The sequence below is a fragment of the Camelus bactrianus genome, chromosome 16, assembly GCF_048773025.1.
Source record: "Camelus bactrianus isolate YW-2024 breed Bactrian camel chromosome 16, ASM4877302v1, whole genome shotgun sequence".
Taxonomy (NCBI): domain Eukaryota; kingdom Metazoa; phylum Chordata; class Mammalia; order Artiodactyla; family Camelidae; genus Camelus; species Camelus bactrianus.
This window is the reverse complement of record NC_133554.1, coordinates 30,403,461-30,427,648: the sequence shown is the minus strand read 5'-3', so window position 1 is coordinate 30,427,648 and position 24,188 is coordinate 30,403,461. Positions and strand designations below refer to the sequence as shown.

Below are 24,188 nucleotides of genomic sequence, written 5' to 3'. Positions count from 1 at the left end.
TGGGAAAATACCTGACAAGCAATGAGTGAAGGGATTGTCAGGAAGAGTTGAGGGCCCAGCTGTCATTTGTAATGACATTCACATGCATTTTTGGAAGTTATCCTGGTCTAGGAAGCAGGAAGATGACGCTCAGGCTGATGTGCATTTGAGATCTGAAGACAAGTTCAGAAGAAGGAAAAAGTAGTGAGGGAGTTTGGTGCTCTTCAGAAAACACTTGAGGTGATTGACCATACGATCATATATAAAGAAGGAAGTAAGACCAGAGGGACAGATACAGTGAAGAAAGACAGAAGTTGAATCATTGGGCATCTTTATGAGGACATGGAGCAGGAGATTGACAGAGATGAATGACGGTGGGTTAAAGTTGGACAGTAGAAGCCAGAGTTTAGAATTTTAAAGTAGATACATGGGTGGGAGGTATAGCTCAGGGATAGACTGCATGCTTGGCATGCACAAAGTCCTGAGTTCAACCCTCAGTGCCTCCCTTAGGGGGAAAAATTAGATACAACCCCAGATCTTGAGACATCGACTGACCCAAAAGTCATTGGAGTAGGAAGGTTATTAGCTGGAATGTTCAATGGACCATCTACATAGCCATGAAGTCTCCCGTGATGGCAGGAGATGGGAGAGAACGGACTATGAGCCAGGTGCCAAAGTCCTTGGATGATGGGAGGGTGTGGTGAGGGGCAGTTGGATGGCATTAGCCTCAAAAGAAGAGTTTTAGCTTAAGAATGAAATGACGTAAACTGGATGTGGTCTTGAGGAGCAAGAGAATATGGATTCAGCCTTGAAGTCTGTCTGTTACATACGTTGTAGTGGAATTGGGGAAAGGATGGGGAGGGAGGTGGAAGGGGACATGGGGATGGAGATAGGGGATGAGTGATCAGTTTCAGGTAGAAAAAGTTGCTAGGCCAATTCCGGAGAAGGGCACATTAAGTGTAATGATATAAAAAATATCTTTTCAATTGAACCCCAGAAACAAACAATTTGCTCAGACTCATCAGGCACTTGCCAGGTGAAGATAGCGCATAGGTTCAAGGTGATGTTGAGAGTCTGGCGTCATGAACTTACACATCAAATGTGTACCTACTTTATGTATTGCCATCCATAGTCTTAAAATGCTGTGAGGATTGGAAAATTATCTTTTAAGTTATTGAATTATTGAAATTGATATATAGAAGAATTAGAATATTTAAAAATATAGAGAATTGTGACTCTCTTCAATATCTAATAATTAACTATAAATAACAATAACTAGACAAGTAATTGATGTAACAGACCTACATCCTGCATATGTAAAGAAAATATTTCCGAAGGAACGTCTTGTGACAAAAAAAAAAAGATTTCTTTTTAAACGCGTTAAGTTTATGTAAGTGGTTCCTCCTATTCAGGCAGCATCACCCCTGGCAACCCCACATAACTACACCTGCCCCTGCCCTTCTATTTCCACCAGGAGGCAGCCCTCACCTGCAAATGGATGTTGTTCGAGGCTGAACCTCCACTTCAGCCTGGGTCTCACATGCCCTCAGCTGGAAATTATTAAAACCCTGATAAGAAGCAATTTCAACATTGATCTTTTCAAAGTCCAGAGCATGATGAATATAAAGACAAAATTTCCTCATGTTTATATCAAGTTCTACAGCTTCCAAAGGGATTTCTTGTATATTATCTTATTTGAACCTTATAATGAATCTGGGAATTAGGCAGAGAGGTTTCCTTCCTCTGGTTTAAAGACAAGGAAACTGAAGAAAAGGACTGTTCAAGGATACACAGCATCAGACTGGGTGAATCAGGCTAGAACAACCCTTGTGATTCAGTGTGGTTCCTTTTAATATACATAATTATCTTTAAGTCAGGTAGAAAAGTAAAACTCAAACAATGCAACAGTCTTTAAGGAAAAACAAACATACTTCTTACCAAATTCTTTTCCGAACATCTAGTTAATAGCAAAATGAAACTTTTGATCACAGTTATGTAGCCTATCAGCCTATGCCATTCATTCTTTTTGTTTGTTTGTTTTGTTTATTCAGGAAATATTTAATGAGTGCCTACTATACACCTGGCACTGTACTTGTGTGTGTGTGGGCGATGGGGAGGGTAGAGTGGGGAAGAAAATAGATGCCTTCTAAGCTCTTATTGTGAATAATGCTGATTTGAACCTGCCATGGACAAATATCTCTTCAAGACCCTGATTTCAGTTCTTTTAGCTACATACCCAGAAGTAGAATTGCTGGGTCATGTGGTAAATCTGTTTTTAATTTTTTAAGGCGCCATCATACTGCTTTCTGCAGCAGCTACACCATTTTACATTTCCACTAACAGAGCACAGGGGTTCCAATTTCTCCAAATCCTTGCCAACAATTGCTACTTTGTTTTTTTGATAGTAGCTATATACTAATGGATGTGAAGTGGCATCTCACTGTAGTTTTGATTTGCATTTCCCTAATGATGCGTGAGGCTGAGTATCTTTTCACATTCCTATTGGCAACACCCCACCTGGTTTTATCTTTACAACAACTTGTTTGATCTATCAAGATGCATTTTGGTACCATTCTTTTTCTAGTCTTTCCTTCAGATTTCTAACTTTACGAAATCTTATGGAGGCTCTGTAGATTGAAATTTTTAATGAGAGTTCCTCTTCCATATCTTGGTCATGGTTCAGCTAACCTTTGAACCCATTTATTTACGCTTTTCTGGAATTTCTTCCGAGATAACTTATTCTGTGTAGAAAAGGTTAATTAAAAGCTTAAGTATGTGATCTTTTTTCTTTGTTAAAATCTTGAAGGACAAAACTATTTTCAGAACACTACCCAAATTCTTCCCTGTGGTAATGTCCTATGTTTATACCAACTCAAAACAATTCCTTCCTCTCCTAACTGGTATTAGGCTGGAAAGACATTTTTGCTCTGTGTTAGGATGTGGATGATGTTTGTGTTTTAATCTAGGGACTGAGGAGTGATGTAACAACTCAAAGAGTCCTTCTTCTTTTGGCATGGCTTTTTCTGTGGGATGACCTGGATCAAAAAGTATCCTTCAAAAAAAAAATCCTTCATCCCTAGTTTCCAGACTCGTTTTATTTCTGTTGTGATGACTTTTTTCTCTTTGCCACCCGAGGACACAGCTTAGATAGTTTGCATGATGATCAGGGCGACCACAGTTGCAGCTATCAGGGATGGTCAACTATCTCAGATCTTTGGGGAAATCATCTGGTCCTTCCCATTTAACTTTCACAAGTCTCTTGCTAGATTTTATTGGACCTCAGGTTCACTGGACTAGATTAGTCACAATCCTTTGTGACACACTGGAATTCAGTTTTGTAACTCTAGGAAAGCAACTTGACCTTGTTCTCTGCCTCTTGGCGGACCACATTAATGCATACCTATTCTAAAAAGTTTCTGTGATGCTCATGGCCATTTTTGGAGAACCTAAGTTATTTAGCCAGTAGCGTATTTCTTTGAAGATGAACAAAATACTTCTTCTTCAGTATCTTCTCAGTGGCAAGCATTTTTCTAAGGGCTGTATAGGTATTAACTCATTTTATCCCCACAGTAATCTCACACAAAGTCGTTATTATCCCTGTGGTATAGATAAGAACACTGAAACTTAGGAGTGTTCAAGTAACTTGTCCAAAAGTTACATGATTTGTAAATGCCTGGGCCCAGATATGAAGTCCAGGAATCACTGACTTTGAAATGCACACTTATAACCACAAATGAGCTCTTTCCCTAACTCCCACTCTCAATGTACAAGATAGATGGGAAATCCTGGATGAACCTTATTTAGTTAAACTTACTCAAGCTGTTTCCCCTATAAAGCTGACCACAATAAAGTTACTTCTCCACGCCGAAGCAAAATATCAAGTTGTAATGGACATCAAGGTCAGGGTGCAAAGCTTTAAGGTCTTCAGCGGCACAAGTCAAAATCTTTGGAGCAACAGGCTTTTACAGTTTTGTATGATTTCACCTGAGAGTCAACATTGACTCTGCTAGTCTCGTTGGACGCTGTCCTGCTTAAATAGCAGGACTCTGTAACAACCTTAGAATCTGTGAGAATGTATGATTAATAGCTATATGATAAGTCTACGTAGTAAAAATAGTGACCTGTGCAGCTAGTAATTTTTTAAACTATGAATACCAGTGTCCTTGTTAAAATCAAACTGCTTGTTTAGACAAACTATCTTGATTAAACTGTAGTTTCAGAGTTCAGTCAAGAAAGTATTTTCCCCCCTCAGTTTTACTGAAATATAATTGACACACAGCACTGTATAAGTCTAAGGTGTCTAGCATGATGACCTGACATACATATATTGAGAAATAATGATCACAATCAGATTAGTTAACATCCATCAAGAAAGTAGTTCTTGATCAGAGAGAAACTAGTTACTTTATCAGAGAGTAATATAAATGTTTAAAGATACTAGAGGATTGAAAAGGGAAGACAGGACCATCATGATTCAGACCTTTCAGGAATGAAGGTTTTGGTCACCACCCAACCAGGTAAATTGTTGCAGAAAAATGTGTTACAGCTCAGTGTTACAGCTCAGTTGTGACAGCGACCTGGATCCAGGTGAGAAACCAAGCAGCACTCAGGGAGTTGGAGAACTCAAATTTATTACACCAGCAGGCCCAGAAGAGTTAACACTCCAAGCTCTGGACCCCGTCTGTAGGTTTACACAGGCTTTTATAGGCTGCCAGTTTACACTTTGCAACATCATATGCAAATAAGGTATAACAAAAGTTGACTAATTAGGAACAAGCTTTGTATAAAATGGACCAATCAGGAGGAAGAGAAATAACCAATCAGGAGTGAACTCCATGCAAATGAAGTACTACAAATGGACCAATCAGGAGTGAGGGAAATGGACCAATCAGGAGTTAGCTCAGGGAACCAATAGAATTTTAGGGGTAAGTTCCACATTCCTAGAAGCAAGCCCTTTCAGAGGCAAAAAGTGAGATAGAGTCGCTGGGCCAGGGAACTGGATAGTGCTGGGAGGAGAGTAGTGGCCCTACCTGGGGGTCCTGTGGGTCTTTTTTTAATGGGGCTTCCCACCTCAAAATAACTGACTAGCTGAGACCCTGGCTTGGAATACATTAACTATTTCATAATAACATATTTATTTGTCTCAAATTAGTGTTATGGAATATGAAAACACTTACTTCTTCAGAGTAATGAGAATGGCCATCTCAGATTATGAACAATACTCTAGGTCCCAGGGATTTGGTTAACTTTGTTAGATAGTAACTATTTTAGAAGAATGTTTTTGAATAGCAGTCAGTATATACACAGTAGGAGCTCAAAGAGTCCTTACCCAGTAACATGTTTCAGGGCTTTACTAGGCGGCATGTTGGGACTTCAACAGACTGGTCCCCTAAAAGGATGGCTGGTATACATATAAAAAGACATGTGAACTAAAGCATTGAGTCTCTGAACCGTGGTAATATTTGGTGCGAGGTAGGTCCCAGAGTTTTCACTATAGAGAAGTCCATTCACATTGAAATGGGGTTTCAGTCATCAGTTTGGGGTACAAGAGGATAGGGTTTACCCAGGAGTCCCAGTCAAGTGGCCTGGGGACTAGTTTTCAGGTCCTGGAGAGAACTGGAGCTCAAATCAAGAAGGATACTGAAGAAGTCTGCTATTTTGTGGACATAGGTAATCCAGGAACCTATCAGAGAACACAATGTAGTCTTGGGGCACAGAATAACTCCAACCTTAGCTACCCTATATCCTAGCAGAGTAGGAGGTAATGTCAATTATGTTCTTATTGGCTGAAGGATGTGATTGGATTGACCTTATTATGTCTTGACAGTACTTCTCCTGTTCATCTGATACTTGCCAAATAATTTTGTTGGGGTGATTATTTTACTGGGCTAGTGTTGGAAGATTCTCTTTTAAGCTGTATAGCAATTGGGCAGAAGTAATATAGTAATGGGAAGAAAATAAGGGCAGGTAAATGTGAGAAGTCAAGTAATCAGAAAATGTGAAATTTCCAATTAACTTTATCTTTGGGATATTATTTGAGATTTTTCACAATTTCTAGGACTGAAATAATTCAAAGCCAGAGAACTGGGAGCTTTCTACATACTTTGTGTCTTGAAGAGTAAGACTGGGGATTCAGGGACTTTTTCCTCACTGACATTACTACCATTGGTCCAACATACCCAGAAGATTAAAAACTGGTTCAGAGAAATCATAATGACAATCATTCTGTCTTCAGAATTTCTGGATAAATCAATCTTCAAATGCTATAGTTTACTGATCTTTAAAGTTAAAAATATTATCTAATTCAAATTAAAAACAATTCTGACCATATTGGATAGTTTGCATCAGTAAGAAAGTTTATTGAAATTACCAGTAAATGAGAATAGAAAGTTTTCTTTTTTTTTTTTTTCCATTAAAGAACACTTTCTGGTAAAGTGAAAAGAAATACAGAAACCACAAAACACCGTTTAGACACCTTATTTTCAAGGAGTGAACCTATTTCCATAGACCATTAAGACAGAAGTGTTTTCTTGGAGATTTTGTTTTTCATGCATCTGTGCATTAATGGCCTGTGCGAAGGGAGACTCTTTCCTCTTGATGCGGCTTAATAGTAGTGTTTCTTGGTTTCTGATTCAACCACAGACGAAAGGACTCTACCATCAGGTGCCACCTCCTCAATAATTGTCTTGATCACTCTGGCTTTGTTAGTATCTGTAAGTTAATCAAAAAACCAAATTAAGACTACGCAATCTGTGCGGTCCTTACTAATTAACAAGCAAAATATCTAAAAGAAAAATACACTAAATTGAAAAAAAGAAAATTAAACTTTACGTTGCTTAAAAAAAAAAAAAACCCACACCCGAGCAATGTTTAAGTTATAGCATTTTAGACATTGCCATTTTCCCTTCAAGATCGGGGTCAAGACGATATTTGGTTAAAAACCGCCAAGTGGGAATTCTAAGATTTTAATTTTTAAAATAGCTCTAGAGCTTAAAAAGCAACAAAACCATCGCAAAAAGTTAAAACTAATTCTGATTACCCCAGCTAGTTTCTGCTGACCTTGGTCCCTTAGATGAGGACTCGCCAACGGACCCGGAAGACGAGGACTTGTGGCCTCCGCTGGAGCTGCCGCCGCCGTAGCCGCCACCGGAACTGCCGCTCTGGCCGCCGCCACTGGAGCTTCCGCCGCCGTAGCCGCCGCCGCCGCCGGAGCTTCCGCCGCCGTAGCCGCCGCCGTGGCCGCCGGAGCTTCCGCCGCCGTAGCTGCTGCCGCCGCCGCCGGAACTGCCTCCATACCTGCCGGAACTTCCGCCGCTGCGGCCGCCGCCGTAGCCGTAGCCGCCGCCGCCGGAACTACAGAGTGAGGGTCACGTTCGGTTAACGCTAACGTTGGAAAGCGGTGGGTCCCTTTCCATATTATTACTTTAGGAAATAAGCAAAACATGTTTTGAGAAGTGTGTTTCTCAAATGTATTTGAGTACTTGTTTTAAAACCCATTCTTTTAAAGCAGTTTTATATACACATAACCCTAAGAATCATTCTTGGTCAGGTTCGTGGGAAACTGATACGGTTGTATATTCCCTTCTGTGTCCTCTGCCTCCTCCTTTCTCTCCCCTTTCGCCCATCCTCTGACACGTTCTTTGGTTTTGGAAAAGCTTTGCCATTTGGAATAGCGAATAAAAGCAATTGGGATAATTTTAAAAACAAGTAATTTACCCTCCCTCTCCTTCTAGCAGGCTGCGGTAGGTTTGAATTTCATTCTCCAGTCGGATCTTAATATCCAGGAGTTGTTGGTACTCGGCATTCTGGCACTCGGTCTCAGCTCGAATCTGTTGCAGCTGCTCTTCCAGAGCAGTGATCTGGGACTGAATTTGTGAGAGCTGCACACAATAGCGACCTTCTGTCTCTGCCAAAGAGGCTTCCAGGGATTGTTTCTGAAAAGAAGAGAGAATATATTGTCGCTTAACGACCTCATTGTTCAGCTGAGTACAGTGAAGCTTGTTTAATAATTTAGTAAGCCATGTAGAGGAATAAAGAAAATGAACGGAATTTGTATTTTTGGCTTAATGGCAACATTTCAGTTTCAGCACTTTTAGATTAATGTCAATAATGCCATTCTCCCATTTAGCAAAGAGCTCCAATTTTATTTCTTCTTTCTTACCCCAAATCTGCATTTTCTCTGGTATTGCCCGGTTTTACGTGAGCCAGAAACTTTGCATGGTAAAGTTGAAGTCATTTCACGAGAGCGTTATTAACGTACCAGGGCTAGTTGGGACTGTAGCTCGATCTCCAGACCTTGAACAGTGCGTCTCAATTCAGTAATCTCCGATTTGTAGCTGGACACTTGTTCAATGTTACTATTGATTTCTGTAGTCAGTTCTCTGCTCTAGAATATTAAAAAGAGGGGAAACAATGAGGAAAATCTGAAACGATAAACCAAACCTCCATTGGTTTTGCTGTGAAGGAGGATGAATTACCTTTTCATTGAACCAGGCTTCGGCGTCTTTGCGGTTTTGTTCAGCAAGTTGTTCATACTGGCTTCTCATGTTATTCAGAAGTTCAGTCAGATCAACACCTGGGGCAGCATTCATTTCTACATTCACATCACCAGTGGACACGTTCTGAAGGTCTTTCATTTCCTGTTTGAGGAACAGAAACATTGAATGACTTCACAATGACCACCATGAGCCCTTTTTTGGCTAGGGGGACTATAACTTTTTGTGTTACCTCCTCGTGGTTCTTCTTCAGGTAGGCCAGCTCCTCGTTCAGGCTCTCGATCTGCATCTCCAGGTCACTCTTGGTCAAGGTCAGCTCGTCCAGCACCCTGCGCAGTCCATTGATATCAGCCTCCACACTCTGGCGCAGGGTCACCTCATTCTCGTATCTGAAACAAGCATGGTATAAATCCTGGGTATAACTTGTATCAGGGAGGTGTTTCTGAGCAGAGACTGTTTAAAAACCAAATAAAGAGTTGACTTCATATCTTGGCAACACTTATCATATGCTAATTCATAGTGGTTAAATGCAGAGAAACTTAGCAGTTCCTTTAAAATACATTTTCTTCTTTTAATATTGCCAAAAAGGTAATATTGAGATAGAAAATGTCTCAGACAACTCCAGGGCCATTTAACTTTGAATGAATTCAGAAACATGTAAATGCTATTAGGGGCATCCAAAGTCATTGTTAAAAACAACTCATGCACTTGTGACAGTATTGTACCACATTCACTTAGCTTACTTCATCCTGAAGTCATCAGCTGCCAGCCTGGCATTGTCGATCTGAAGCAGGATATTGGCATTGTCAGTTGTTAGATCGAAGATCTGGTGGGAGAGGCAAAGAAATCAGATACAGAGAGGGCTTTTTAGTGGCATAGATTAACAAAATTTTTATGTTGTCCTGTTGCTGAATCTTGGGGAATTTTACATTTTAAATATGAAAAATTGCAGGCTTGCCCATATACCCAGATTTGAGTCATTTGTTCTCTTGAAGTTTTTAGACTTTTCTATTTCTGTATCATCCCTTTCTGAAAACTAGCTGGAATTATATAGCCATCTTCCTGCATGTGTGTCCTGCTCTTGTATACTGTGTGATTTCCATGTACTTCATGGAAACTTGACTGACTCATACCTGTATTTGGTCTAACTTGTTATAAATATATATTCTAAATGAATACTCTGCAAGCTGGTACCCAGTAGGTGCAATCCACAAATTCCCTAGAGGCAAGCAGTATCCTGGTTTCATACTGGAGAATTCATGTTTCTTGCAGTGTTGGTAATGAGTATGTTTTTGGTTATCAATCTGAATAATATTTTGTTCTGATTCATTGAGTAATTCTTTCAGTCCCTATAATTTGTAAAAGTTCTAGTGTATCTTAATTTATGGATTCATTATATACTCATTAAAAATCTAAAAAATTCTCAGTAATCCCCCATCCCATGAGACAAACAACATACATGTTGGATGAGAGGATTGCAATGATCATACCATCATAAATATTTACCTTTGAAGAGACTGGACTGTTTTTAGAAGCAAGAAAGTAACATAGTCAAACACAGTTAACAGCTACATTGTGGCTAATTTAAGGTCCATCTATCTGAATTACATGGATAAAAAAAGAGGCTTTACATTGGAGTTTTTAAACACCCCTTACCTGATTTTTAAGATCCTCAATGATTTTGTAGTATTTGCTGTAGTCACGAGGCTCCCGCTGGCCTACGTTGGCATGCTTTTCATACCAGTCCTTGATTTTGCCTTCTAGCTCATAGTTTGACTCTTCCAGAGCCCGAACTTTGTCCAAGTAGGAAGCCAGGCGGTCATTCAGATTCTGCATGGTTACTTTTTCATTTCCGGAGATAAGGCCACCATCTCCTCCAAATCCACCACCAAAGCCTCCTCCAAAGCTGCCTCCTCCAAAGCTGCCTCCTCCGAAGCTGCCGCCTCCGAAGCCGCCCCCTCCGTAGCCCCCACCAAAGCTGCCCCCTCCATAGCCCCCACCAAAGCTGCTGCTTCCATAGCCTCCACCAAAGCTCCCTCCACCGAAACCTCCTAGCCCTCCATAGCCACCTGATGAACCCACCAGGCAGCCTCCACCAGAGCTCCCACGGCTGAAGGAGCCACCGCTGAAGCCCCCTGAGCTAAATCCTCCACCAAGGGAGCCTTTGCTGCTGGAAATTCTGAGGGATGATCCTCCTCCCCCACCCCCTCCTCCACTGCGGGAGGAAGAGTACTGCTTGCTTGAGCTGTATCTAACAGACATGGTGATGCTGTCTAGCCCAGGGAGTGCCTGCTACCAAGGACAGTGACAAGCCTTTATATACCAAAGAGGGTGTGTCCCACGTGCGTTCAAGTTTTGCTTACTTGCTTGGTTTTCCTTTTGCCAATTTTGCATCTTTGGCTTATGATTGCATAAATAATCTTCAATAATCACCAATCCCCATATGTTCGGTTTTGAATTTGCCTTAAGAACAAACAGGTTTGCTGTGTTGAAATTTAAAATGGGTGTTGTTCGGACGAGCAGTTGTTTCATTAAGCTTTTTCACCTTTTGAAGAATATTGAGTAACTTAAAATCCCGTTTTTCCTCAGCATTAATTTAGTTTGCACAGAACATTTGCAAAGTTTGGAAAAAGAATTTTACCTACAGAGTTATAGTTAAAATAAGATTTTTCAAATTCAGGTTTTAAACAGTTCAGTTAATTGGAGCAACAATTAGCATAAAGTCAGCCAGAATCATTCCATAATAGGGATTGTGTACTATGCTGTAAGCCACCAAAAGAAAATAAAAAACATATGCTAAACAATTTAATAGTGTTCAAAGTTGCCACATTTAAACAGTTGAAGTTATAAAAATGCAACTTAGGAAATGTGTCTGTGTATATTTGTAGAGAATCTTAATTTTTTTGGAGAATTAAAATATATTGATATTTTGCCTAGGAAATTGGAAGTGAGTAATAATTTAGGAATCTTCTAATTTAATGGTGCTATGCTTTTTTTAAAAATTTTTTTATTGATTTATAATCATTTTACAATGTTGTGTCAAATTCCAGTGTAGAGCACAATTTTTCAGTTATACATGAACATGTATATATTCATTGTCACTTTTTTTCTCTGTGAGCTACCATAAGATCTTATGTATATTTCCCTGTGCTGTACAGTATAATCTTGTTTATCTACTCTACAATTTTGAAATCCCGTCTATCCCTTCCCACCCTCCGCCCCCTTGGCAACCACAAGTTTGTATTCTATGTCTATGAGTCTGTTTCTGTTTTGTATTTATGCTTTGTTTGTTTTTGTTTTGGTTTTTTTTAGATTCCACATATAATCGATCTCATATGGTATTTTTCTTTCTCTTTTTGGCTTACTTCACTTAGAATGACAGTCTCCAGGAGCTTCCATGTTGCTGCAGATGGCGTTATGTTGTCGGTTTTTATGGCTGAGTAGTATTCCATTGTGTAAATATACCACATCTTCTTTATCCAGTCATCTGTTGATGGACATTTAGGCTGTCTCCATGCTATACTTTTTCACATTAAAAAAAAGTCTAAAATCACGAAGTGAACCTGGATTTTTTTGACTTTTAAATTTATCTTAATGAAGGCTTATGTGAAGACCATAGTGCAGAAATTCTTAGCATAAGATTTGAAGAACTAACCCCCAGATCTTTGTTTACGTTAAGTTTGACTGATAGAAAAGGGAGAATTAAGTATGTTATATACTTTATAGTGAGTTAAAATTTGCTTGCAAAGTATATACCAGATTAGATAATGATACTTCAAAAATTAGGAAGGGGGCATGAGGTATATATAGCTCAGTGGTAGAGTACATGCAAGATCCTGGGTTCAATCCCTAGTACCTCCATTTAAAAAAAAAATTAGGTGAACATAAGTTTCCAAGCTAGAAACTGTTTCTCAAAAAAAAATTTCCTTGGATATACTGTATATAGAATTTGGTGTAACAGTTTGTCTGGTGAAATATTTAGTTGGGACTTGAATACATTATATAAAATTATTTTTATCTATCTGTAGGATATGACATTGTTATTGTTCAAAAATATGTTTACATGTATATTTTTACATATGTTAGCACATTTTACAGTTTTACAGTGTTATTTGTGATGCTGTGGTTTTAGAATCTCTGACACAAGCTGCTGAGATAGGAATGGCAGTTATTATCTCTAGTCTGCAGAAGAAGTTGAAGCTGAGATAGGTTATGATTTAGAAAACTGGTCTTTTGACACCTGGCTTTTGGCTCTTTCCTACTTTACCACTGTGTGTGTATATCCTCTGCTCTGGTGGATTTGGTCTGATAGAACTGAATGTGTGTACTTCTTACCATAAACTCCACATGGGAAGAAACAAAACAAAACAAAAAGTACTTGGAAGCATGAGTATATTGAAAGGGTAGGATATTTGGCACACACTTCCATTACTAGTTGCTTTTTCAAATTCAGTGTGTAGCTGCACATTCCAGTTTATGAAAACTATAGAAATAGTTTGTGCAGGGAAAGGGAATGCGGCTGGGAGCATGAATGAGGAGTTGATTGTTAGCGTGGAGGTTACTACCCAACAAATTGCTGCTCCTCCAACTTGTTGGCACATGCAAGTGGGGCAGTAGTTAAAAGAAAAAACAAAACCCAACCATGGGAATTGATCCTTGATGAAGATAGCATGCAGTAAAGGAAGGCTATAATAAGTCTGGGTAGAAAAAAAAAGATTCCAGTAAGTTTAGAGAAGATGTTGAAGCCTTAATATTAATGTAAATGATTTGGAAAGGAAATATTTTAATTAAAAAGAGATTTTGCTAGGGGGAGGGTATAGCTCAGTGGTAGAGCGCATGCCTAACACGCACAAGGTCCTGGGTTCAATCCTCAGTACTTCCATTAAAAATAAATACATAAGGAAAACAACCTACCTCATCGCCCCTCTAAAAGAGATTTTGCTAACTTTTACCTGTAATTATAACAAATTTTGAATCTTGAGCTTCCAGTTTTGCTTTAGTAGCCTTTAATTTTTTTTACCCTGGTGGGAAAATATAAAAATCTCAATCTATTTGCAGTTAACAAGTGATATGAAGAGATCTGTTACAATCACATTAAATCACAGAATATGTGCAAAGAAACCTTTGTCTAAAAGTACATGGGAACAAGTACATGTGTAGTCTTCTAATACCGACTGCAACATTTAAGCCACGTTTAATTTTTTTTTAAATCAAAGATTATTTATTAACTTGTACACTCTAGAAATTGGTTTCTTCTTATTTGCACTGTCATTTGTTGAAATCGGCCTTTGGCATGCGTGAAATAAGAGAAGTGTCATCTAATAATTCTACAGGTAAATTGGATGGAAAGGTTATGATTGTCCGTTCTAGTCTTGGCACCATTTACACTTGATTGCCATAATCCACTGTCACTGTAATTTTGTTCTCAATTTTTATTGTCTCTGTGTAAGGCATACTGATAGGTGTTCAGAAGATAGAAAGATGAATGAGATTCAGCTCCTGCCCTTAAGGATCTTACCAGTTGTTACAATCTAACTGAGGAGACAAAACACACACTGTCCACTTAAGCGCTATGTAAATAGTAAATGAAGTGGGAGGGAGGTGGGATGGGGAGAAGCAGTTAACATTTCCTGAACGTTTGCTGTGCTCTAGGTGGTTCACTCTCCTTTAATCCTCCCCCCCCCCACCCCAGTTCTCCAGATAGGTATTATTTACCTCATTTTATAGCTGGAAAAATTAAGCTGTAGAAAGCTTGAGGAATTTGCCAGGAGTAACATACCTGGTTTTTGCTACAGCCTAGTTTTGAATCAGGTCTGTGTTGCTTCAAAGGTGATACTTTTTTTCACGTCCCCTAACTGCCACCTTAAGACTGATGAGCAAGAAGTCTTGTTGGAATGGGTCACCTGACAAAATTTTATGGTGCGGGTGAAATTTGAGCTGAGTCTTGTGAAGGATGGGTAGGATTTTTCCATGTGTGCTGCAGGGGAGAGGGCTGTTCTAGGAAGTGGGGCCTGTGAAATGCAAAGCAGGTGGAGACTCTAAGTGGACTGGTTTGGCTGAAACAGATCATCCACATTTGTTAATTTCTCTTACAGATTTTATTGAGCCTCTGCAGAATTCCCTGGGTATACAAAGGTGACTAAGACAATTCTGGCCATCAAGGAGTTTACAGTCTACTTGGAGAGGCAAACAAACAAACCCACGAATCAGAGGTGATAATATAGGGTAATTTGGGCGACACTTGAGGCATGGACGGGGTGTTCAGGGAGTTCAGAGAGAGCGTTCTGACAGTCTGGTGTTTATGTGTGTGCGTGTGAGAGATGTGTGAGCGTGTGTTTGTGTGAGATGTGTGAAGGCACTGAAAGAATACTGAAGTCAAGTTTTGAGAAGATGAGTTTGGTTTAAGACTTGTGAGTTTGAAGTAATAGTAGGATATTGATGTAAAACTATCTTTTAGCAGTTAGAGTTGTAGGACTGCAGTTGAGGAGAGAGATTGGAGCAGCAGATTTCAGGATAGTGAGGATCCCTGAGGGAAGGAATTTAGAGAAAAGAGCAAAAGTCTAAACCTAAACTCCTGGGGACAGCCACTTGAGCACTGGTTAGAAGCTAGAGAATAATGATACTGAGAAAGAGGGCGCCCAGGACTGTGGAAAGCGAGGAGGAGGGTCATAGACGCCAAAGGAGGAAAGAACCCAGATAAAGTGTGCTGGTCTCCAGAGAAGATCAAGGAGAAAGGGGACGGAGGAAAGATTGGTTTGGCATTTAGGAACCATTGGCATCCTTCCAGAGGACAGATTTAGTAGAGTAGTAGTGGGGCAGTCAACCATGTATACTGGAATTGATGACTTTGCTTATGGTTTTTTTTTTTTTTTCATGTAATCCAGTTGATCAATTTCTTCTTAATTGCTTCCGGATTTTGAATCATGGTTAGGGTGGATATAGCTGCTATTCTCATTAATTTGGCTGGGGCTCTTGGAGTGTGTTGTTGATTTAGTTTTGTTATCAACTCGACTTTGTCTCACTCTTGGGAGTTGGATCTTTCCTATTTCTTTATTTTGCCTCGAGTAAAATTCTCTTTTGAAGTATTTTTCTAGTTGAAAATTCTATTTGCTTATTTCTGTCTTTGAGTAACTGAGATGTAAAATAATTTATGTAGAGGCAGAAAGACAAATCTAGTTAATGCAGTCTATGGCTCAAGATGGCAAGGCTGATGAACTAAATGTTTAGGTTTATGTTTTTATTTATCACATAACGCTTGAGAATAAGGCATTTTTTTTTTTTTTGCTTGAATGTTCTGTGACTGTGCAAATTGCCAAATGTGCCTTTGTGATTACCACCCATGGAGTCAACACCAAGTGGAAAGTTGTACAACTATTTGATGGATTTGGTACCCTCCTCCCAGATAGCTTAGTAATTAGGATAATTAAGATATTTTTTCTCATTGGAAAACAAATAATATCCAGGGCTCTGAAATTTGCAAACATTTCCATGTTATACAATTTTTTCTAAAACTTTGGGGACTGCACTGTGATGGAAGCTATAAAAATATGGAAACAGCATGAAGGCTTTTCAGTGTATATAGCAGAGTGGTTAAGTGGGTGGGTTCTGGAGTCAGACTGCTCCGGTACAGTCCAGGCCCTACCACCGACTGTGTGGCTTTGTCTCAGTTTCCTTACCCCTAAAGCAGGCATAATACTTTTACTTACAGAGTTGTAATGGGAGTTAAATAAGTTAATAAATAAAAAGCATTTAGAATAGTGCCTGTCATATATAGAATATGTGCTTACAAAAGGTTTTTCTGCTGTTACTATTACTGTGATCAGAACCTAACCCACTGTCTAACCCACAGTAGGCCAGCAAAATACAGGTTAATGAAAGGATAGGGTTAGGAGTTGAATAAAGGCTAGTGAGGAGGAGGAAATGGCTGAGGAGGAGGAAATGGCTGAGGAGGAGAGAAGGGCAGGGGAAAGGTGTTCTATCTGGCAACTTTGTGATAAACCATGCTGATTTTCTCTGAATGACACTTACTTTCATTTTTAAACTTCATTCTTTTCTTTATCTCCCACATCCACCAAATTACCAATTTTGTCACTTTTTCCCCCATCTGATATATTTGTTTCTTTTTGTCTAGACGCACTGCAACTGTCCTAATCCGGGCTTTCATCACATCTGCCATTGGTTACATCACCAGCTTCTGAAGTGGTTTGGTGCAGTCATTTAAGATGTACTCTGTTCACTGCTGCAGGATTACTGTTCTTGAAAAAATACGGTCATCACTTCCTCAGCATGTTCAGGCACCTTCAGTGGATTTCTCTTGTGGGTGGCTTGTCCCAATGGCCTCGTCCAACCTCATGCTCCTTGCAGTGAGTGAGGATGCTGGCGTGGAAGGATTGTTGCATTCTCCTCATAAAGTAATTATGTGGCCTTGGGCAAGTCACTCAGCCCTTCTGTGTCTCATTTTACTACCCTATAAAATGTGGATAATAATAATAATAGTAAATACTAAAATACGTATAGTGTAATAATAATCCATGATCCAATGGCAAAAATGCATTGACCTTTCCTTAAAAGCATTCTTTAATTGTGAGCAAGCCTTTCTCTTAAATCTTAGCCAAGACACTGTTTTATCTCATTTTAAAGCGTTTGCTGCTCTTGGTTTGGAATGTGCTGCTTCTGCTCTGCTGCTTGTTCAGGTCACTCTGTCTCAGCTTCAGTCTCCTTTCCTTCATGAGGCTTCTTAGCATTAGTCTAGTCATGGCTGTCTCTTTCTCTCCATTTCTTATAATATGATGTAATTGTTATTATTGTTCCCTTTGTGACAAGACATTGAAGCTCCTTTAGAGAAGGGAGGGTGCCTTGCATTCTTGCTGCACCTGGTAGATACTTAGCATTCTCTGAATGTTTTCATAACACCTTGGTGTCTTTTTCCACTTTCTTTTCTCTGCCTTTATTTTGGTCTCTAAACTCTTTTCCCATGTGTTTTGGCAATATGCAAGTTCAGAATTTAAATAAAGGCCAGTTGGAGACAGCCAGTTTAATTTTGCTTTGAAGTCAATTGTAATACTTTCAGATGTGAGAATGTTGTGTAAGAATGTAAAAAAATCTAGATTCTGCACCGGAGTTTTAAGATGTCTTAAAATATATAAAGATATATGCCTTAGAATGATTATTTATTTATTTATATTAAGAAAACATTTTGGTCCTGACTTACTCATCTTCATAAAATGTTGTTTTTTTGGTCTTGGATCTATTGAGAGGCTCTTGATACTAATAAGCTGCCAAAGTAGATCCTACATTTTGAACTTTTTTAATTAGGAGAATTGACTGATTTTGCTGGTTTCTGGTGAGCTAGCTCATGAGTATGGTGTAATTTAAGGATTAAAAGTAACATGACTCAGCTTTGAAGTTTCATTAGTGTGTCTTAAGTTTCTTCCTTTTAATCAAATTAACTTCAGTCTGTGAATGACAGTTGCTCACTATGAATTACCTGCATTAGAATTTACTGACATAGAACATAAAATAGAAACGTAATATCCCTTTTAGTTTTCAATAAAAAAAATAGTAAAGGTGAAAGTACCCCAAACCCACCAACCAATCTCTACAGACTCCAATTTCAAGATACTGAAACTGGACATTGTTTAAAAAGTCATTAGATGTCCCCTCCACCCCCATGCATAAGTCTAAGAAAATTCCTTTATGTGAAGTTGTGGTTATTTATCAAAGTTGGCCATCTCAAAGATGGTTGGTAATGAGAGAAAATAACTTTATTACCAAGTCTTACTAATTTTTCTCTAGGGAGTACAGGCAGATCTAAGAGAATAGAGAAAATTTTGGATTAGATATGTTACATGCAAAGGTTAAAGTATGTAATGAAAGCAGAAATCCCCCACTGTAGTGATTTTAAGTGAATATATGTACTGTGCTTAAAATTGAAAATAAAAAAATCTTATGAAGTTAATCTCTTAATATTATTGTTTAGAAATTTTTAAAATACTAGACTTAAAAAAAATTCAAACAACTTGTCAGTTTCATAAGAAATCAAGAACAGCTCTTTGCCAGAAATCATATTTTTTTTTTTTTGGTTGTGGGAATGGTAACGATTAGATATAAATAATTATTTAACTGTAACACCCAGTAGCGATGGAGAAAATTTACCATAACCATTCTGTGACTTCCCTCCACAAGGCTGAGGGTTGAAGATACCCAAAAGAGCCTTTAATTTCTTGGATTAAACCCATTAAGTAAATACGCAGCATTTGCAAAGTCAATCCTCAGATAATTAGAGCTTATAGTGCTAACTGAAACTTTTCTGTGTTCCTGGGCTTGTGTTAAGCACTTCACCTGTATTTTTCTCTCCTCAAATCCTGACAACAAGTGTAAGAGGTAGCTTTTATCTGAACTAAAAAATTTAGTAGTTTGCCCCAAATTATTCCATAAAGGGGCTTAGCTGGGATTTGAACACAGATCTATCTTCAGAGCTTTCGCTTAAACATGAGAAACTCTTAACAACTCTCTTGAAGTGACGTGGAATTGTATTTTCCAGTTTTGTGACTTAGAAAATTAGCAAGAACATAAGAGATTTTATTTTCTTTCTCGGACTGGACAAGCTGTTCTTATCATTATTACATTTGTGATGAATCATAGACTAACTTGAAACGAAAGAAAGTTAATCGGGCAAGAATTTCTCCTCTTGAAGAGGTCAGACTTGGAGGTCTTAGTCTATTCTCAGGCTGGACTCTGCTCTAGCTTTTTGAGGGTGCTTCCTGCTTGGGTTTTTGGAGGTTCCTAACTCTTTGTCAAGATTGTCCTCAGCTCCGGACCAGTCATTAAAACAACAAATCAGAGCAGTTAGCTACCGTGCATAATTGCAGTGTTAATCCTTTTATAATGCTGCTTTTTCCAGACCAAGCTCACACCCATTATGGAGATGAACTGCTTTTTATCAGGTTTTTACTCTTAAGACTTAAACATATGGTGTATATCTTAATTTAATATTAAACTATGACAGGAAGGGGTTCTGTTGCGTTGGGATTGTCCAACTTCAGTAATACAAAAGCTATCAAACTTTTTGATGTCTCTCAGATATTTCACATATTGATCATTTTGGTTAAGATGTGGAGCTAAGATTAGAATTTTCTAGTCCTAAAGCTTAGATAGAAATGAGGGGATATTTACAGAACTGTAAGATGTGGTATGTTATTTTTTCCTTTGACATCTAGAATATAAATGCTACAGTTTAAATATGATCTAGTAGAATTGCTTTATTTTTTTTAAACTCTCCAAGGATGAGGAACCCACAATTATACGGAAATAACTGTCATTAACAATCTATCACACCAATAGTCATTAAGCTGCTCTAAATGTAAGAATATTAAGAATAACAAGAACTTCCACCACTTTTCACCACTAACATTTATTTAACATTGACTTGCTGCTAGACTTTATCTTCAGGGCTTTATGTACATTTTCTCATCCAACCCACTTAACTGCATAAGGCAGATACTATTATTAGACCCTTTTTCCAGAGGAGGAAACTGAAGCTTAGAGTGCTTATCTGTCTTGCACAGGGTAACACAGCTAATAAATTAGTAGCTGAGCCAGAACTGAAACCAGGTCTATCGTCTCTAGATCCCACACTCTTAACCACTACCTTTTACAGACAAATGTTTAATTAAACTTTGCTTTGTGATTTCAAAGACTGTCCCAGAAATATGAATTACAATGGGAAGGATGGAACTTTGTTATTATAGCAGGACTGTTTTAGGATAGGCTTACATTTTGTACTTATAAATGAAGTAAATGGAATTTTTAAGGTAAGAAGACTTGAAGAATGTTCTTTTGGTCTAGCTCATTTTAGAGTGTTATTGTCAAAGATGTTCTGCAGACACTTTGTGATGTGGATATGTTTAGAGGATAATGGATTTGACTGACTTAGGGGTAGGTCAGTTATAATCATAAATTATTTTATGGCAAGTGCTTTTTTAGCCTGATATTCTAGGTTTGAGTGAGGATACCTAATAATTTAAGGACTGATATTTATTGGGAGGGCTAGGGTTTCAGTGGATTATTTATTGCATCACTTACCCAGACGTTCCATTAATTAATTTATGGTACTTTTCAATCTCATTTACCAGTTGATTCTTCATACCCAGGAGTTCAACGTTCTGACTGTCTACCTGGGTCCTGATTTGCTGAACTTGAACCTCCAGATTCCTGATCATTTCTTGCATTTGTGAAAGTTGAACACAGTACTTTCAGTTTCTGTCAAACTAGAAGGCTTATTTCTGAAGGAATGGAAAATAAACAAAGCAGAAAGACATAATCTATACTACTACCAGACAGAACTTAATTTGTAATTTTAAATCAACTGTTCTAAATTTTTTACTCTTGGCATTGTGTCTTGCTCTTATCCTAATTTGCTGTTCCTCTCTTGTTTAACCTTAAACAGAGTTGCTTTTAATTTTTAAAGTACAGACATTCTTCTCTGGAGACATAAAGTAGTTTGAGAAATCTGTGACTATCCAGTGACTGTCACATGGGGATAACCTTTGGACTTTAAAAACAACACGTTGCAACATTCTTACCAGAGATCATTGGGCATGAAGCTCCAGTTGCGATGTCTGGGTGGTTTGCCACAGCTTACCATCTTACTCCTGTTGGTACTTGTCTTGTTAGCAGAAGTCAATACTTGCCTATTCAGTTCTTTACTCTGAAGGTACAGAGTAGAATAAAAATACAAACACTTTGTAGCAGCTTTCATGAGCTCAGCTTAATATTGGATGATTTTTTAAAAATGATGATAGGGTTTATTTTTTGGTTAAACCAGGTCTCAGCCTTTCTGTGGTTTGTTCTGCTAAGACCTCATGTTGCCCTCCCGTCAGGTTCAGCTGGATATTCAGGTCAACTCCTGGACCATCTTGATTTCTACGTTGACTTCAACATGAGGTAACATATCCTTGTCACCCCTCATTTCCTGATCCAAAGTAAAATAATTAAAATGCCACAGGTTTTGCATCTGGAATATGATAATTAAAAAGGATTAAAAAGATAAAAATGGAAATATAGATTTTTTTTGGAAAAAATTTTTCAGGTTTGAAAAACTTCTAGGAGATTACAAAATAGTGTTCCTAGATTTAGCAAATAAAATTACAGAATGCAACATTAAATTTGAATTTTAGATAAACAACGAATCCTTTTTTAGTATAAGTGTATCCCAGGCAATATTTGGGATGCATTTGTAGAAAATGTTATTCATTATTTACCTGAAATTCCACTTTAACTGTGTGACCTGTGTTTTGTCTGGCAGCCCTATTACAAAAATATTCAAGGCTAATGTAATACATGATATTTTTTATGTTACAAAATGTTTTAATGTAAGTAACTCATTTGATCCTTACTGAGAGGTAGATTTTGCCTTGAGGTGGGGAAAAGGGCGTTCTTCTTTAATTAGCAAACAATTGAAACTCAAAGTAACAGCTCATCAAAGCCATGGATTAGCAAAGCATGCAGCTGAACCCCAAGGCTTTTGACTCTTAGTCCAGCACTCTTTCTTAAAATTTTGAGACTTTGCAAAATACAGGAAAGCACCAAGAGTTAAGATTCAGAAAGATACAGATAGAAATGTAAGAAATAATCATATTCCACCACTCAGCATTGCTGACCCTTAGTTTTCTTATTTGCTCTTTCCAGCACAGTGCATTACAGTGCTGCTTTTAGTAAGTGCCAAGTTTAGAAAGACCCCTTCCCGTGACTCTGGGCCCCGTGGGCTGCTGCCGAGATCAGAGAGGTAGGCAGAGGGAGGGAGGTGTGAAAAACCTGGTAGACATGTTGACGTTACCGTCTGTGGTATTTTACCTGTTTTACGAAACAAGTATCCTACAGTGACACCCACCACCGCCCTATCTTCACAAGTGCTGACTTACTGCAACTTTTGGTTAACATTTCATGCAATTCCTAACTCGTCGTGGTTCTTTTTTGAGGTAAGTCAGCTCCTCCATCAGGCTTTCCGTTTGCAATGCGAGGCCAGTCTTGTTCAGAGTCCGCTCATCCAAGGCTCCTCAGGCCCACACTGTCAGCCTCAGCACTGTTAAAAGGCAGCTTGACTGTGGTATCTGAACAAAGCACAGTTCGAAGAACAAATACAACTTAGGTAGTAATAAAACTCTCCTCATCCAGTGGCCGTTGAACACCCCACAGAATGGAGGGTGATGAGCACAGCATTAATTTATGTGATATAATAGGTGTTGGCTGGGAAAAAAGGTGTTTTCTGTGTAAGACAAGCGACCTGAGTTTTAAGTTCTCAATAATGGTGTAATAGCCGCTGTAGTCTTGAGGTTGACCATCAGTGTTTCATTTTCCAAAACTCTCATACCGTCTTTTTATTTTGAATTCAGTATCAGCACTGGCATTTTCTAGGTGATGCACCTTGTCAAGGTAGGAGGCTTTGCAGCTGTTTAAATTCTGCGTGTCTTCCCTCTCATTACTTGACAAAAAGTACTGTCATCAGAGCCACCAGCATTTCCAAGGCTCCCATTTGGTCCAACACTCAATGCTGCTCCTTCCTGTGCCAGTGCCCAACCCAACCCCAACCCCACAGACTCCAAATGGTCCCTTACACTATCTGAGCCGCCTACAGTGCCAGGACTGACCTCACAAAGCCAGGTGCCCTCCAGACCCACTTTCCACCTTTCTCCATCCTGCTCCCTGCTCCAGGAGGATAGCTGCCTCTGGCTCTCATTACTTCTGCCCAGTGGGGACACAATCAGAAAATTAGAGGGAGGTAAGAAATAGAGTTTGGGTTGTTTATTCCCCTGGCCCTTCCTAAAAGCCATAGCTCCTCTCATGGTGACCTTCTTTATATGATTTTCCCTTTCTGATTAATCTTCCTTCATCTCTTTAGATGTGGGGGTGATAAGCTACTCCTGGTGGCTTCCCTACATCATGCCCACATTTTTGCAAATAGTCCTTTCATTGAACTCTCCTAGATTTTCCCTAATTCAGGTGTACCAGTTGTTTCCTGCTGGGACTCTACTGTATGGTAGGACTTGCACAAAGTTTTTGTCCTCCAGGAGGTTAATAGGAGAATGAATAATGCGATGCCATGAAATAAAGGCTAATAAATACTTATGTAAGGTCTTTGAAAGTAGAGGCCACCTATTACTCACGTTTCTTTCTTGACACTTAGCCAGTTTAGTCCTGGGTATAGGCAGATGCCTGCCAGTGTGGAGGCAGAGCTATGAATGACGGGGGGGGGGGGGAAGGGGGGAGGGGAGCAGCTGTCCCAGGAGGCTCCAGGTAGGCTACTCAGGGCAGTCAGAAACAGACTGGTTGCATTAAACAAAGGAATTTACCGGAAGAGTATCGGTGGCTTCTAGAATCAAAGGAACGCAGGAGAACAGGCTTGGAAGATACACAGGAACTGGGACGCTCTGGAGAGCTGGTTTGCTGAAACCGCAACAGAAGTCACACATTCAGTGTGAGTGGGGCATCCTCACGGACAGCCCTTGGCTTCGATTTCTTTGACACAGATTTCATATAACAGAAAACATCTACAAATACATATTACATTCACTATATGGAAACTTTCTGGGCGTCTTCCTTCCAGTCTGCCTCTCAGAAAGCCTGCTTAGTACTGCAGCTCAGGTAGGTCTCAGGTGGGACCAGGTGACCAAATAAGGTGAGGCCTGGTCCTCCGTGGCAGCCTGTGTCTTGGGA

The 24,188-nt window shown here is 39.1% G+C and overlaps 1 protein-coding gene and 1 long non-coding RNA gene across 3 annotated transcripts in view; one reads left to right on the top strand and one right to left on the bottom strand.

Annotated features, from left to right (window-relative positions):
* Positions 1 to 6,314: 6,314 nt before the first annotated feature.
* Positions 6,315 to 10,754, bottom strand: KRT10 (keratin 10). Of its 2 annotated transcripts, none has more exons than XM_074342831.1 (8): positions 10,131 to 10,754; positions 9,218 to 9,300; positions 8,707 to 8,863; positions 8,457 to 8,618; positions 8,240 to 8,365; positions 7,696 to 7,913; positions 7,019 to 7,332; positions 6,315 to 6,690 (listed from the first exon to the last, which is right to left on the bottom strand). In XM_074342831.1, exons 1-8 carry the CDS (start codon positions 10,734 to 10,736, stop codon positions 6,584 to 6,586), a joined length of 1,773 nt encoding a protein of 590 aa, XP_074198932.1. In that variant the 5' UTR covers positions 10,737 to 10,754; the 3' UTR covers positions 6,315 to 6,583. The 2 variants fall into 2 exon arrangements, with proteins under 2 accessions (XP_074198932.1, XP_045376672.2); XM_045520716.2 differs by having other exon boundaries at positions 7,039 to 7,332.
* Positions 7,248 to 24,188, top strand: part of LOC105073222 (uncharacterized) — a 113,399-nt gene continuing 96,458 nt past the window's right edge. The window contains exons 1-3 of the long non-coding RNA XR_012499482.1: positions 7,248 to 7,378; positions 14,570 to 14,686; positions 21,356 to 21,419. This is a non-coding gene — a long non-coding RNA (uncharacterized LOC105073222). The remainder of the gene's footprint in view (positions 7,379 to 14,569; positions 14,687 to 21,355; positions 21,420 to 24,188) is intronic.

What these genes read in the sequence shown, in the direction of transcription:
- KRT10 (XM_074342831.1), bottom strand. Translation starts at nt 10,736, where the DNA reads ATGTCTGTTAGATACAGCTCAAGCAAGCAGTACTCTTCCTCCCGCAGT. An exon ending in GCTGATGACTTCAGGATGAA is followed by an intron (nt 8,864 to 9,217) that starts GTAAGCTAAGTG and finishes TGCTTGTTTCAG; the next exon opens with ATACGAGAATGAGGTGACCC. An exon ending in AAGCCTGGTTCAATGAAAAG is followed by an intron (nt 8,366 to 8,456) that starts GTAATTCATCCT and finishes TTAATATTCTAG; the next exon opens with AGCAGAGAACTGACTACAGA.